Source organism: Orycteropus afer, unplaced genomic scaffold (assembly GCF_000298275.1).
Source record: "Orycteropus afer afer isolate SDZICR_OR568_19922 unplaced genomic scaffold, OryAfe1.0 scaffold00500, whole genome shotgun sequence".
Classification (NCBI taxonomy): domain Eukaryota; kingdom Metazoa; phylum Chordata; class Mammalia; order Tubulidentata; family Orycteropodidae; genus Orycteropus; species Orycteropus afer.
In genome coordinates, this window is record NW_006922087.1 from 1469500 (window position 1) to 1486234 (window position 16735).

The following is a 16735-nucleotide window of genomic DNA, read 5'->3' on the forward strand; positions in this document are numbered from 1 at the left end:
TGAATAAAGTATATGATTAAAGTTAATTCAATTTGTTTCTTATTAGTTTTTAAAATGTAGATACTAGAAAATTAAAACTCCATACACAGTTCATATGTATGGCTCACAGTGTATTTCTACTCAACCAGGCTCCTCCCCAGCCCAGGATCTCCAAACATATCCTGCCGAGATCCTGGTTACCCCACCCCTGCAAGGCCTGGAGTGATCTAGGGCTCTGCCTGTCGCCTGCCCCTGTTCTTGTGGAGTCCACCCTTCTAGAAGCAGACAGCCTAGGTCCAGGCCCCGGAGCAGTGCTGGGACAGAGACATCAGGAGCATAGCCAGGGATGTCTCCACAAATGGCTTCCCTCCTGGAGGTGAGGGGGAGCCAAATCTGAGATGCTGTCTGTCCACAAAATGTTTCAGAACACATTTTATGAGAATGTCATTCAAATAAACCCATATTAAACTTTCTAAAGTAACATTAAATGTGTAAGCTATCTTCACTTAAAAAGTAATAAACACTTATAACCTGTGAAGGAATCCAAAGGTATCATAGCAACATTTAATAGTCTCCACTCCCACCCCCTACCATGTCCTGCACACCCCCATTCAGTAATATCCACATCCCTCCCTCCCCCAAAGAGGCTCATACAGATAGTCTTTTAAAATCAGTTTTAAGGAGCCATAAACTGGCAAAACATTTCTCATTGACTCTTTTAGGTAAGAACTGTGTTACCCCTATTCTCCCCAAATCAAGGGCAATAAAATTGAAAGAAAAGCAGGAGCAAGAACGAGAAGTTCTGGGCCCTGGTGAGTCACGATGACTTCCGAGTTCAGGATTCTTGCACTGAAGCCTCGCCTGAGGAGGCACCTGTGCTTGGCGCTGGCACGCTGACTCCACAACACAAAATCTCTCACCAGGGCCCAATACATACTACACACCCTGCATGTCCTCCACAGGCAAATGCCCCAGGACTCCAGTGATCCCTGCTGTCATGAAATCATAAGGCACTAAAATAGAGTTGTCAAAGACTCAGCATTTAATCTGTTAAACCACAGACTTCAGAAAGACCACAGTGCAGTGGATTCAATGTGAAGTCAGCTTACTGAGAGTTTCCTCTTTGCTGTCACTGCTGTGCCATACTTGGTCTGAGATAACAGAACAGGCTGGGGAAGCCTGGGGAGAAAGCAAAGGAGCAGGAGAGCAAAGAGTGAGATGGCAGGGCCAGGGTCCCCGCTGCTCTGGTGAGGAACATGAAGACTGATCCAGAAACCGTATGGCTGAGGCATTGCAAACACTCACAGGAAGTAGGCACCGAAGGCAGGATGGGTGCTGGGACAAATGACAACACAAGCCTGTGCTCAGGGGGGCAGTCTCTGATGATCTGGTAGCCCTGGGCACCTAACTTCACTTCTGGGTGGTGGCTCCGTGGGGAATCCGGGTCAGCACTCTCAGAGCTGAAATTCATCAGGGTAACTGCTAGGAAGCAGGATTTTGTGTATGACCTCTGGACTTTAATGCTAACAGCAAGTTCCATAAGAAATAGATAAATACACACATAGCGAGCTGAACAAACACATGGGTGAGCTCGGTCTGGCTGGCAGACCACCTCTAACCTTGGTCATCATGGCAGTGGTTAGAGCGAGGCCCCTGCAGCCAAACGGCTTTAGTTCCAATTTTACGTCTGCTTTTCCAGCTGTGTTTGTGTCTCCTTAGGCAAATTACTTAACCTCCCTTTGCCTCAACTATCTCATCTGTGAAATGGGGTGACAATAGTGTCTCACTCATAGCCTGGCTGTGAAAATTAAATTGTAATGTGCTTGGAACAATGACTTCAAAATAAATCAATGAGGTCTCCAAAGTCCCTAGTCACAAGAGTGGACTCTGAGCCTACCCTGGATTTACAGGGCACTGAGGAGGCGGCTGGGGCAGTGGAAGCAACACTGCCCTCTCTCTGGCTCCCACTAAAGGAAGAGAAAGTATACGCAGAGAAGGCTCAGGAGCCAGCCTCTTGGTGGGACATTACCGTGAGACAGGAGGATGTTTGGACAGATGCAGGGAGCACTGGCTTCAGGCTCCTGTCTCACACATTGGAAGCACCTCGGTGGCCTTGCTGAGGGCAATGGGCAGTTCCATATGCTCAAGGAGCCCCCTCAAGAAGGTGGTAGCTCAGATAATGTACAGAATGCCTCAAATTTCAACATTACTTTCCCTTTTGCAAACATACCAAGATATACCTAAAATATATACATACCTAAAATAGATATACATACCTAAAATAAACTGGTGCAAAGCGGCATTCGGGAATCTTTCTCTCTCTCTCACCAACAACTGTGGGGTCCTGGGGGGAGAATTTTCTCTCTACTTGTATAATTACTGGGAACCCAATGACCAGGTGGGGAAGATTTCAGCAGCCCAGTAGCACTGCAGCTGCCCCTGCAGTGCCTTGGTACTGAACACCTGTGATATTCAGGCCTGGCTTCCAGAACAAAAGAGGCGCTTCGGGGCTATTCCAGGAATGGTCTCCCAAGCACCTGCCAACAGATCATTAGAGGTGGCTAATGAGAGGGATTATCGTCTACTGTGTACCCAGCAGTCTGCAATGCTGGGCCTGGAAAGGTACAGTGGAGGCCTGACAGCTAAGAGAGGCTGAGGGGACATAGGGCACATGCTGTAATGAAACAGAGGGGCTTGGCTCCAGAGCACCATGGGAGTGTGCTTGTCACTGGGAAACCACAGCAGCAACTCAAAAAGAAGCTTTTACAACAGGAGTGCTTGAGACAAGTACCAATGGGTGAGAACTCAAAGGCTGGGGTGGGGGCAGGGAGAGGGATTTCTGGAAGGGAAGCAGCACAGGAAGGCTGGTTGGATTCTAGGGGTTGGTGAGGCTAGAGAGGGTCAAAGACTTCACAGCCTCAGGAGTCACCTTTTATCCTGCCAGGAGGAGCAGCACAGGAGCCAGGCTTTCCATTTAGAAGATTTATCTCAGGATCGCCAGAGGGATGAGCTGGAGGCTGACCAGGAGGAGCTGAGGCCACAGGCAGAGTGGCCAGTCCAAGAGTATTTAGGAAGCTGGACACTGGTCCAGGGACTCTGATGGTGAAACCTGACCATGGGAGTCATGTTGGCTGGGTTGGGCAAAAGAACTCACTTTCTTAGTGAAGTATGCAGACCAATTCTCAAGGCTTCTCCCTCACACACACACACAGGCTGAAAGCGGCCACCCCGAGGCCCTGCCCAGGACCAACTCGACAATGCAGGCTGGGGTCCTACATGGCTCCCCATAGGAAGCCAGACTACTATTTTGCCTCAGGTCAGGTGCCTCCCATGACTGGCCGACTCCTTTCCCCCAACTACTGGAGCCAAACTTGGGTCTGACATATGAAAACAAAGGGCCAAAGTCCCAGGAAGGGGCTTCTTTGTATTGCCTTGAAGCCCAACATAGCCCAAGTTATCATCTATGTCTATAGCCTAAGACTGAGATTTAGACAAGTTCCCTCCTTCCGCTAGCCCCAAAGTCCAGAGGGTATCCCCTTCTCAGTCAACAGGGTCCTGCCTCAGCTGGCAGGAAGTATCCCTCTCCAGATACGAGACACTTGAGCCACTGTCCTTGTTGGCTCTTCACTCACATGGCCACACACAGTGGTGGCAAGAGGGTCCTCCTAAGCTGGCAGGGAATGCCACCTTTATGAGGCCTTGAAGAAACAGTCACCCATTGCTCACAGTCAGGGCTGGGGCAGGCTCTGGGCAACATGAAGACAGCAGATACCCAGCTTGCTTGGGATAGGAAGCCCAACATGACCAAGGGGCTGACCTGCCCTCCTCTCCCACTGAAGGCCAAGGAAGAGTGGCTGACCCCCAGCTGCTGGAGACATCTGACATTTTAAATGTAGTGGGCTAAGTATGGGAACTCTGGTGGTGTAGTGCCTAAGGCACTTGAGTGCTAACCAGAAGGCTGGCAGTTTAAATCCACCAGCCACTCCTTGGAAGGAAGGTTGGGCCACCTACTTCCATAGTGATACTGCCTGGGAAACCCAAGGAGGGGTCACTATGAGTCAGATCCAACTCGATGGCAGTGGGTTTTTTTTTTTTTTTTTTGGTTTGGGCTGAGTATAAACAACGTAAAGAGCAACAGTACTTTGGGCCTATTTAATCAGGCACCTTTTCTCTGGAGAAATAAAAGATATCAATTAACAAATCAAGAAGTTGTATATTTAATGATGTCTAATGGAATGAAATGGTAGCACAGTGAATAAGGCATCTGGCTGCTAATCATAAGGTCAGTGGTTCATAGCTACCAGCTGTTCCACAGAAGATGGGTCAGTCTACTTCTGTAAGATTTACAGCCTCAGAGACCCAATACGGGTTGCTATGAGTCAGAATCAACTCGATTGATAGCAGTGAGTTTGGTTTTTCTGGTTTATATAAATATATACAAACACATATATATCCTAGAGATTGAATGAAGGAGACCTAGTGGTACAGTGGTAAAACACTTAGCTGCTAACCGAAAGGGTGGCAGTTCAAAACCATCAGCTGCTCCACGAGAGAAAGATGTGTCAGTCTGTTTCTGTAAAGATTACAGACTTGGAAACCCTATGGGGCACTTCTACTCTGTCCTATAGGGTCACTATGACCCGTAATCAACTCAATGGCAATGATTTTTTTTTTTTTAATAGATTGAATGATTTTATTTTCTTCTTTATACTTTTGTTCTCCCTCGTAATTTCAACAAGAACAATTTTGTGCATGGTGGAAAAAATAACACATTGCAGTATTTTTAAAGAAAGATACCCTGTGTGGCTCTCTAGGTAAGACCCTTCTTTGGCCTTCCATAGGCCCACAACTTTATTTTAAATACAACCAAGATTCGTTGTAATGCCAGGAGAAAAAAAAAGAAAAAAACAGTAAGCTCATAATCCTGGGTTTCTTCAACCACAGCTGCCTAAGGGCAGTGACCCAAGCCCCAGAAGAACCAGGTTTTAAAACGGCTGAGTGGAGATTTTTGGAAGAATGTCATCGAACAGCCAAGATGTGGCAGTGCCACACTGATAATTGGCATGCTTCCCTAAGGGATCTTTTTTTGTGGTTCTTAAAAAAAGAAAAGTTGGGTTTGAAGAATTTAAACAGTAAGAAAAGAAAGTTTCAAAAGCCGTTGTTTGGAGGCTCAAAATGCTGAGAAACTGAGTTAAGTTCAAGAGGAAAAATTTCAAACTTGATCTCCACATACACCTTTTGGGGCCTCTTACGTGGAAAGGGTGAAAGCACAGTACTGGGAAGCAGGGCTGCCCTGAAGGCTGCAGACAGAGACAGGCACCACATGCTGGCCCCTGCCTGACCAGGTACTGGTTTTGTGACTTACGGAGTCTCATGACTGACCTGAGCTTTGGCTTCTCTTTTGAAGAGGTGAAAATACAAATTCACTTCACAAAATTCTTAGCAAGGATAAACTCATGGGCAAGCGGGTCATAAATGAACCATCTAAACAAATATCTAGCTGAATACAATGGTTTCAAACAGCTTGTGGTAACCCATTCAGCAAAACCAGGACATAGCTGGCCCATGATTCCTAAAGGACAGGTGGGTGGAGGATGGAAGATGAGCGGATGAATGGTAGGGAGGACAGAAGACTATTATATTAAATGGTTTAAGGTGCCCTACTATATTAGGGACAAATGTGAATAAACTCTGCCCATGCCCCCTCGCCAGGCCTCACTCTGAAGCCCCTGGCTCCATTAGATTACAGAACATAACTAGACTTCTAGATAGTGGGTATTTCCTATTCTAGAATCTACCTCTGATCAGGTGGGGGTGAGGTGGTGGCCTCACTAGCCCTCCCCCAGGCCTTGGAGTATTCTACTCACTGGGGTGGGGTGGGGGTGGTGGTTAACATGGTGATGCTGTCAGGTCTCCCAGACAAGGGAATCACCTTTAACTTTATATGTTAATTCAGTTCCAGGAACAAAGATTGAGCTCTGATGTGCCAGAGGCTAAGGGAAGCATGGCATCCTGACAGAGGCCTGACAGAACAGGCTGATCTCTTTCTACAATCTTTAACGAAACAAAACAAACACCCCCAACAAATTCAATGGCGTCAACTCTGACTCATGACGATTCCAAGTGTGTCAGAGCAGAACTGTGCTCCGTGGGATTTCCAATCCCGATTTTTCGGAGAGCAGATCACAAGCCTTTCTTCAGAGGTGCCTCTAGCAGATTTCAAGCTTCTAACCTTTCAGTCAGTAGCTAAGGGCCTAACCATCTGCACCATCCAGAGGCTCCTTTTCTTAATTCAGTCCTCCCCAAAGAAGTGAAGAACTCCTTTCTTTTGTTCAGTGGATGCTCAGAAGGCCTGGAGTCAGGCTTGGTTGTCTAAAAACACCAGACCAAAGAGGAACTCAGTTGTGGCACGACGACGGGTCTGCTTATTTGACCTTTAGACAAATAATGGAGTTTTTGTTTCTTTTTCCATTTGAAAAGTTATAGAGAAAACTGGAAAATACAGAAGGGTAAAAGGAAGATAGGAAAATTCACCCATAACCTTACTACCCAAGGGTGGCCTTTTTTCTAAGTAGGCTTGCATATGTGTTTGACAACACAGGGATTGTGTAAACTCTAAACTCTCTTTCTCTGGGAGCACTTGCTACCTCAGCAGGGCTCGTTGGACTCTCGTAGGCCCAAGTGCCAGCCTGGGGAAGCAGGGCTGTGTATGCATCAGCAGACTAGGGAAGGGATCCTACCATAGCCAATCCATAGTCCACCTCCCAAGGGTGCCTGCTGCTCTCCTGCTACGGAGAAAACCTGTAACTCCTTGGTCAGTTCCAGGCTCCCTGAGCCCCAGGACATGGGGCAGAGTTAAAAATGAGACTCCTGCAACCTGTCTCTTGGCCGTACTCAGAAGCAGTGCTAAGTGAGCCAACGATGCACTGCCGTCAAGTCAGGTCCGACTCAGCGACCCCTCCTTGGGTTTCAGAGGTGGTATCACTATGGAAGAAGATTGCCCAACCTTCCTTCCGATGAGTGCTCCAGTTAAAAGTACACCATTCTGCTCACATTCTTATCCAGAGGGGCCAGTCCCTGGAGAAGGACACCATGTTTGGAAAAGTAGAGCGTCAGCAAAGAAAGAGGAAGACCCTCAACGAGATGGACTGACACACTGGCTGCAACAATGGGCTCAAACATGGCAATGACTGTGAGCATGGTGCAGGACCGGGCAGTGTCTCATTCTGTTGTACAAAGAGATGCTACAGGTTGGAACCGATGCGATGACACCTAATAACAACTTCAGAAGTCCAGGTCTTTGTTGTATTCAAGGGCACAGAGCTGCTCTGTATTAATCTGGCCTCTATTCTGGGGCTGGAACGGAATGGCTCTCCTCAAAGTTTAGAACTAAGATACCGGTTATGACGTATCAATGTGGCTTAGTCCTGCAAATGGGAAACAGAGCTGGGGGAAGGTAAGGGGATAGACTACACAAGCAAAGACCAAACTAGGGAACAAAAACAGATTTTTTAAAAAAACCACCACCACATATACATGCTTCCTGTGTAAGCAACACAGCTTTCCTAAACACCACGCAAAAAGGTCCTCTGAGTTACCACCTAAGAACGCATCCGTGAAGGCACTATGCGCCAAGAGAAATCCACACACACAGAAGCTCTCTCTCTCAGGAACCAATTCTCTTCTCTAGGATTTTGGGAATGTTCCCTCTTCCAAACACTCAGAAAAGAACCTGCATCTTTTGTTTCCTAAGGAAGCATCTTTTCCTTACTCCACACCTGGGTTAGTCATGCTTCCACTTGAATTATTAACTATTTCCATACCCCATAGTATAATCATGTGAGCAGAAGTTAAGTCAGAAGCAGGATGCTGGAACAACTGTGTGAGATCCTTATAGCTAAGAAAAGTTTTTAGAGAGCAGTGAGCACTGTTTAAATAAAAAAATGTATCAATTTTTGACTTAGCAAATACATATCTAGGAATTTACTCTATAGAGATAGCCACACAGCTATATACAAACAGCACTGCGGTATTCATTATAGTAGCAAAAAAGCTATCCATGTTTAAATATTATTTAAATACATTATGACACCTTCATGCTACAGAACAGTAAGTATGCAGCCAAATGAGGCCGCTCTGTAGGTGCTGATATGGAAGATGTCCTCACTACACTGCTAAGCTAAGAAAACAAGTTCTGGAGCTGTGTGTTTCAGTGTGATGAGTGGACCATTACTGGTGACTATATCTGGAAAGTGGATAGTGACTTTCAATTCTCATCTCCCATGCTTCTGTACTGTTTAAATTTTGTTTGCTACGAGCACAATTTTTTTTTCTATAGTAATAAATTTTAAAAAGAATTTGGAATGCAGATGATCACAATCAAATACAGCTGTAAACACAGTGGTAAAACCTGTCACAGGGCCCCAGCTTGCTCTCATAGGAAATCTGATCAGAGTACAGAATTGCTCCAACATGGGCCTGCAAAAACGTGCCTCATCTCTGCCTTCACACTGGCCAGGTTTCCCTCAGGGGTACTTGCCATCAAGTACCCTGCTGGGCCAACTAGTCAAGGTCCTGAAGTCCCTCCTGGAGTGGGCACCTGGCAACCTTGGTCTCCAATGGAGCCCAGCTCCAGTTTTGGCTTTGCAATAATTTGTCACACGACATAGGCAATCCATACCTCTATGACCTCACTCCCAATGTCGCATTTGCTATACAGAGGACAATAGGGAGTACACCACTAACACCATACTCAGGATGGGGCAGACAGAACAAAGCTGGGGAAGGGTGGTGATGCCAACACAGGTCTGCATGAGATCTGTGCTTATTTTCACAGGGCCACCTGCAAGGCAACTCAAGAGGCCACCATCCCCTCAAACGGCTCGTGCATGGAGCAGCACTGTTCAACCCAACTTTCGGTGCTGTTGAATACGAGAGTTACCAGCCACATGTGGCTCCCAAGCACTTGAAACGTGGCTAATGTGACTGGCAAACTGAATCTTAATTAATTTAAACGTTCATTTAAATAGCCGCATGTGACCAGAGGCTCCCATACTGGGCCACACAGCCCTAGAACCTAGCTCTCCGATACCCATGGTTAAAACCTCAAGGTTCCTGAACCCACTACCACATAAGTCAAGTTTTGCTCCACTGAGGGAAAGAGCTCCCTTTCTAGCCAACACCCTGAATGTCCCATGCCAGGGATCCAGAATCCTCTCTGAGCTTTCTGCTTTCCCTCTCCCATCCAAGCTACTCACATCTCAAGGTCCCTACACGCTGGCTACCTGGACCCCTGAACACCCAAGGATGGCCAGCTATCCTGGTATTCTGCTCATAGTCCCCTGGAGCTGGATGCACAAAGCCCAGAGAAGGCCAGGGACAGATAGGCCCTGGGGGACAGAGAGACGCTTACCCTGGCTCACACTCAAAACTGGGCTGACCACAGCCTGTCCAACAAGGGAAAGATACAGAATATGAGGCCTGGCTGCCAAAACAAAGCAAGGACTCTTCTAATTTGTACTCCATTACAAGTACAGTGATAACTATAACTTGCTTCTGAACGTTACACTCCATGTCCAGGATGGACGTGCAAGGCAGTGTAAGCCAAGGGTAAATAACCACGTTGTCTGGTTACAGACTCCTAGCTCATACCCATCATCATGGCTTGTGGCTGACACAGCATTATTGAAAATGGAAAGAAACAGTTGGAGGAAGTGCTGGAGCACATCCCCAACATATGACTCTGGAATAGGTCTTCCAGAGGAAGCCCTGCTCAGCTCTGATTTCATTTGTGCATTTAGGATTACACATGCTGACTCTGCAGAAAAAGACACACGTCATACAGCCCATTTTTGGGCTGTGGACTTTCACACCTGAATTTCATGGTTGTTTGGGAGCATACACACTGACTATGGAAGAAGACACTTCATGCGGTCCACCTTTGGGCCATGGTCCTTCACAAGCAGAGTTGCAGAGCTCCAGGAAGCCCCTCCAGACCTTCCCTGTCCTAACTCCCCTTTGCAGCCCCCAAGCTATCATCAGGTATCACAAGCTTCTTGTGGTGGCCACAAGAAGTCAAGAAACGTCCCTGAAGCCCATGAGCTCCAGGTCCAGCTGGTTACAGAGTAGAAGGATGGGGAATAGGCTGGGTGGGAGAAAGTCAGAGAAGGCAATCCAGTGGGCAGCTTAGTTGAGGATGGCCTAACCCAAGGAAAATAAAGAGTTATACCATTCTGGCCTCATGCCCCCAGCCATGGAAAAGCCAGGCTGACTTGGGCACTATTACATACACACAAAAACAGACCACAGAAAAGTATACCATGCAATGAAAAAAATAACTCAGGAATATGCTCTTGTCTGGTCTGGTTTGACAATGGCTATAAAATTGGTATTATGGATATACTACGGGACACACAATGAAAGGACATGAGGTTTTACCTTGATTGGCATCCATGCAGACTTGCATGAGACCACCACTGACTGTATCCTGACTCCCCTATATCCCACTGGCCGGCACCCTACACCCCCTTCCAAACAGTACTCAGCCTATGGTTAGGGACCCAGAGGCACATGCATGCCTCTTCCATCCCTCAGTACCTTGGCTTAACAAGTCCCCCATGTCCCTACCCTAACCCTGCTGCAGAAGGCTAGGGAGAGGGGACTCACTATAGTGAGTTGTGTAATCCACAAGTTAAGAAGCCTGAATATTCCTTTCCATATAGGTACTTCTCCCAGTAAGGACCTCCACCAGTGGGCATGTCACTTTCAACACATTTTATGGGTAAATACAGAATCTTACCAATGCCTATTGCCATGTGTATGGAAAGAGTGGGTCAGATGTTAATTCTGGTCAGTGGGGAGCATGTGGTCCTCAGGCCCAACCATGCTCCAAGCCTGTGAGTCACCACACCTTCTGGCTTCACATTGCTTCCTTCTGTTTGTCCCTGAGCTTATGCTGCTTGAAAATCATGTAGGTCTCCTCTCTGTGTCTGAGGTTCTAGACCTGGCCACCAAATCCATGCTCCCTTGCCAGCAGTTCCATGTGGCTCCTCCCAGTCTGCACTATGAGAGCGAACGACCTCATATCCTTGGGTTTGCCCCATGGCTCTTCCTCTCCAAACCCTTTTCTGAATTTCACCCCAGAACCACTAAGATGAATCCACAACAGAGATCAGACATGTGCTGTGTGCAAGGAGTTCCCTGAACACAGAAGAAGGCTGACATTTTCATCACGCCTGCCTTCTAGGCATCTTTTTATTCTAACTTAGTATCTGGAATTAAGGGAGGTTTGTTATTGCGTTGATTTTTGAAATGATGAATAGAATATTTAGTATATTAAAAGCCAATTTAAGCCCCTAAAATAATTTCTAAAAATCATAAATGTTGCTGTTGTTGTTGTTATGTAATGTCGAGTCAGACCCGAATCATAGCAACCCCTCCTTGGGTTTCTGAGGCAGTATCACTATGGAAGTAGATTGCCCAACCTTCTTTCCGAGGAGTGGCTGGTGGGTTTGAACCGCCAGCCTTCTGGTTAGCAGTCAAGTGCCCTAGGCACTACGCTACCAGAGCTCTTAAAAATCATAAGTAAGGAGATATTATTATAAAATTATCTACTTGGACAGACAGCTCATTAGAATCCCCCTGCCCAATGCAGCTCTCCCATTGCCAAAGAATTCCCCTGCCCATGCCAACGAATACCACTGAGGCAATAGAAGTTTCCAACAAAGGAAGTGTTGGCAGATCCAAGGCCTTTTCCGGGGTTGCTTTTTGACTTTAATGATAAAATATTACTACCAAACCAAAACCAATCCCACTGTCACTGAGTCAATTCTGACTCACAGTGACCCCCATTGGGTTTCTGAGGCAGTAAATCTTTATGGAAGTAGCCTCGTCTTCCTTCTGCAGAATGGCTAGTGGGTTTGAAGTGTCAACCTTCTGTTTAGCAGTCAAATGCCTTAGGCACTGAACCACCAGAGCTCCTTAAATATTACTACATTGAAGAAAAATCACAAAACACCAGAAGCTCTCCTTCTGGTATATTTTTGCTATTTTTCACATTATCATTGTTATCGAACATTTTTGTCTTACACTGTTATCATGGTATCCAAATAATATAGTATACTTCATTTTCAACTAAAAATCATACTACGGACATTTATTTTTTCCACAGGCAATGTCTTCCCACATTTCTTTCAGCTAAAACTCACACCATGAGGTATATTGGAATCACTACCATCACTGTGGGAGGCTGCACAGTGCCTGGATAATCACTCAATTCAGTACTGTGGCCTGAGGTTTGTGGCCTAAAGGTTTTTAACCAATGTTAAATATTTAAAAAAAAAAAAAAAAAAAATCACAAGGAGCTTCACACAGAGACCTGATTTCCATAGCTTGCATTATTTCCTCAGATGAGAGCCCCAAGAGAAGAAGAAAAACTATCAGCCCCTTTAAGGCTCTTAATCCCAGCCAATACACAGCCACTATCTGTCAGTCAGTGGAGGCTGACATGTTGCTATGAGGCTGAACAGGTTTCAGCGGAGCTTCCAACCTAAGATACACTGAGAAGAAAGGCCTGGAGATCTACTTCCAAAAACCAGCCAATGAAAACACTATGATCCCCAACTGATGATGGCACAGGATCAAGCAGCATTTTGTTTTGTTATGCAGGGGTCACCATGAGTCAGGGGCCAACTCAATGAGGGCACCTCACAACAACAAAGGCTCTGGATACATTTTGCTATATTGTTTTACAAAGGATTGTCCAACTTAAACTGTCACCATTTTTTAAAAAACTATAATCATGTTTATAAATCCAAAAACCCACTGCCATCTAGTTGATTCTAACTTACAGAGACCCCCCCTCCCCAAAGGGAGTAAATCTTTAGAGAAGTAGATTGCCTCATCTTTCTTCTGTGGAGCAGCTGGTGGGTTTGACCAGCCAATCTTCTGGCTAGCAGTCAGATGCCTTAGGCACACTGTACCACCAGAGCTCCATAACTATGTTTATAGTAGTGATTTTTAATAACGCTTATTAGTTTTAATGTAAATATTCAAAACTTATTTACTAGCTATATGAAAATACATCTCTTAGACCCTACTATCCTAAGTGTGGTCTGTGGACCAGAAGCACCAGCATCTCCTAGTAGCTAGTTAGACATGCAGCATTTCAAGCCTGCCTCAATCTGGAGAATCAGAACTTAATTTTAAAGAGACTTCCAAGTGTTTTGTGTGCACCTTAAACTTTGAGGAGCACTACACTAGCATAAATTTCAGTAGTTTTTTTTTTTAAACATTTTTAAGATCTCTCTTATAGAATCTTGTGTGACAGGTCCAGAACGTACCATTGATCTTACTATCTTCATGAATAGTTGTTCAGGTCTCAATGTGCACAGCCTCAGAGACTCCTTTACACACTGACCACAGGAGAGCGGGGGTGACATTACTACATAGCAAACTCATAAAAATGAGTAATAAAGAATAATCAAGTGTTTCCCCTACATGTCCAGACTTTTCACTCTGAAAAATAATTAGCTTTTTAGGAATCAAATCAGCTGCCAATACTTTCCCCATGTGTTTGTCTTTTAATTTCAGTCCTAGTCTCAAAGTCCCAGAGCAGCTGTTTAGATGGTGCCTTCATGATGTGCTTTGACAGCAAGGGTGGGAGTGGCCACTTCCTGCCATCCATACTGATAATAATTCCGGTTACCTTTCATCTGTTGTAGGGTTTAATTTTCTTTTGAGCTAAAACTAATTCCTTCAAAACTTAAGTATCTAGAGAAAGATAGGAGTGTGTGTGTGAAGGGGGTCTAAACAGACTCTCCCAAATCTTGAACATGTTGCCCGACATTATTCACTGAGTGTCTTTTCTTCACCACTGAAATATCATGCTTCCCTCATTTGAGTACTTGGTGTGACAGATCCTATTTCAGGGCCATTCTATTCCCTGGGCTTGGCTGGCCTCAGCCCCACCTTACTTTTATTTAGTAGTTTGGGACTATGTTCCTACACCAGACAGGACTAGCCTCCCAAAAGACACTTTGAAAACAAACAAACAAAAAACTATTAATAATTCTGTATTTTCCTCTAGATAGAATTTTAGAATTGTTTTTGTCAAGCTAGGGGGAAAAAATTCCATTGGAATTTTGGCCAGAATAATGGTAAACCAGTAAATTAATTTGGGGTTAACTTGCATTTTACATATAATAGTTAATCTTCTTCTTATCCTGGAACAGGGTTATTTCTTTGTTCAAACTTTCTTTTAGACCACCTTTAATCAAGTTGTTGTGTAGGCTTACACAATTATACTAACAACATTCTTTATTACTTGCAGATTAGGACAATTTAACCTTCCTTCCCAACATTTTTCTTTCTTAGCTCATTTCAAACTCCTGAAACTATATGCATGGTACAGTGGCCAGAGCAGGCAGGAAGCTCTACTCTGACCACATCATATGTGGGAGAACCAGAAACAGTTGGCCCTCCCTGCCTTCCTGTCTCTAGAATCCCCCTGAACCTTGGTCAAAGAAAACATCACCTTAAAGAAAGGGCAGTCTGTGTCCCCTCCAGTCTTTGGGAGGGCCTGGCCTGAGGGGTCAACCTGACCTGATGGGGTCTGGGGGGCTTGCCTATGACCCCAACAGAAGCCCTCAGGGGTTCATACATGGGCTCAGTACCCTCACATGGGACAGAGGGGTGGCTGAGCAAATGCTGCCTCAGCAGTTGGGAGAGGAGGAAATCTGAGAAAAGGTAACGTACTTTCTCAAATTGTCAAGACAGGGAAACCAGGATAAAACAGCCCAGTGCTGCCCAGCACAGGTCCAAGCATTTAGACACACACTCTTGTCAAGACACACAGTTAACTTTCCAGATCAACTAATGGCTATTCAAAGACTCAATAAATAAATAAATAAATGAAAGTTTCCACTGTATTGAAATGAGTGATAAACATGAAGCAGGAACTCCTTGGCTCAATGTCTATAGTACCACATCAAACGAACACTCTATCTCCCAGCCATTAAGTGGCCAGGGTGGAGAGCAGGGAAGGAGAAAAACTGTGGGAGGGGAGTGTACGGAGAGATGCCATTTCTCCTTAAAAGCACTCTCTTACTCCACACACACATATAAATGGGTAAACCTATACTGAAGGCGCTCTGGTGGTGTAGTGAATAAGGCATTTGGCTGCTAACCAGGTCAGTGGTTCAAATCTACCAGCTGCTCTGTGGAAGGAAGATGGGGCAATCTACTTCCACAAAGATTTACAGCCTCAGAAACCCAACAGAGGTCACTATGAGTCAGAATTGACTCAACAACAGTGAGTTTGGTGAGTTTTTGAAACCTATACTGAAGTACCAAACAAGGTAAGAATACTGAACAGGCCAGCAGAATACAGCCAGACACTCAAAAGTGTTGGCAAGACATGGAATTTTGTACTGGATGGAATTTACTGTTCCTTACTTTTCACCTGTCCTTGTACTCACAAATTTTCCCATGTCATTTTGCAGTTCCTCCCACTAAAGAAAGAGCACTTCCTGGCCCTGACTCAGGTTCAGTCACGTGCCTTGTCCTGACCAATGGGATGTTGGTTTGAAATGTGCTTGCATACTTAGTGGTGGGTCCTCTCATATCTCTGCGGTAACCATGAGAAGGGACTCTGACATAGAGTCACTGAAATCTCAGCTGGACCTCAGGATGAACACGTGTGAACTGACCTGAGCTCATCCAGCAGCAACGAAGTAACCTCATTAAAACACAGCTCGAAGCACAGCCACCCTGCCAAGGCAACCCAGATCAGCCAACCTCAAGCCAACCCACAAAAGCATGAGCAAGAATAAATGACTGCTGCCACAGGCCACTGAAATTGGGCTAGTTGTGGCAATAGCTGATTAAATCAGATAGCATCCCCTAGGGAATGATAGCTTTCCCCTTCAAGTTATAAAGAAAGCAAAGTAACTTACCAGGCTCACCTTTTTTCTTTGACTTCTTCTTTGAAGGAGCGTCTTGCTTTGGTGCTGCCTGACTCTGGACCACATCTGGATTTTTGTCCTGGGTAGGAGCTGACTCAGACTTTTTGCCCTGACTGGCAGCTGTATCTCCCTTTTTGCCTTGGTTGGGGGACCCTTCTAGCTTTTTGCTCTGGTTCAGGGTTCCCTCTGGCTTTTTGCCTTGATTGGTGGCTCCATCTGTTTTTTTTCCCTGGTTCACAATACTCTCTGCCTTCATGCCCTGATTGGCAACTGAATCTGCCTTTTTGCCCTGGTTCTGGGTACCCTCAGACTTTTTGCCCTGACTGGGGGTCCCCTCTGCCTTTTTGCTCTGGTTGGGGCTCCCCTCTGCCTTTTTGCCCTGGTTGGTGGTACCTTCTGCCTTTCTGCTCTGATTTTGGGTACCCTCTACCTTTTTTCCCTGGTTAGGGGTCCCTTCTGCCTTTTTTCCCTGGTTCTGGGCCCCCTCCACCTTTTTTCCCTGGTTAGGGGTCCCTTCTGCCTTTTTGCTCTGGTTCTGGGCCCCCTCCACCTTTTTGCCCTGGTTCTGGGCCCCCTCTGCCTTTTTGCCCTGGTTCTGGGCCCCCTCCGCCTTTTTTCCCTGGTTCTGGGCCCCTTCTGCCTTTTTTCCCTGGTTCTGGGCCCCCTCCACCTTTTTTCCCTGGTTCTGGGTCCCCTCCGCCTTTTTTCCCTGGTTCTGGGCCCCCTCTGCCTTTTTTCCCTGGTTCTGGGCCCCCTCCACCTTTTTTCCCTGGTTCTGGGCCCCCTCTGCCTTT

At 45.9% G+C, this 16735-nt stretch overlaps 1 protein-coding gene across 1 annotated transcript in view; it reads right to left on the reverse strand.

Moving 5' to 3' along the window:
* Window positions 1-16735, reverse strand: part of RRBP1 (ribosome binding protein 1) — a 50442-nt gene that overhangs the window by 32343 nt on the left and 1364 nt on the right. Inside the window, exon 2 of the mRNA XM_042782894.1 lies at window positions 15933-16735. Coding sequence (XP_042638828.1) covers window positions 15933-16735 — 803 coding nt within the window. The remainder of the gene's footprint in view (window positions 1-15932) is intronic.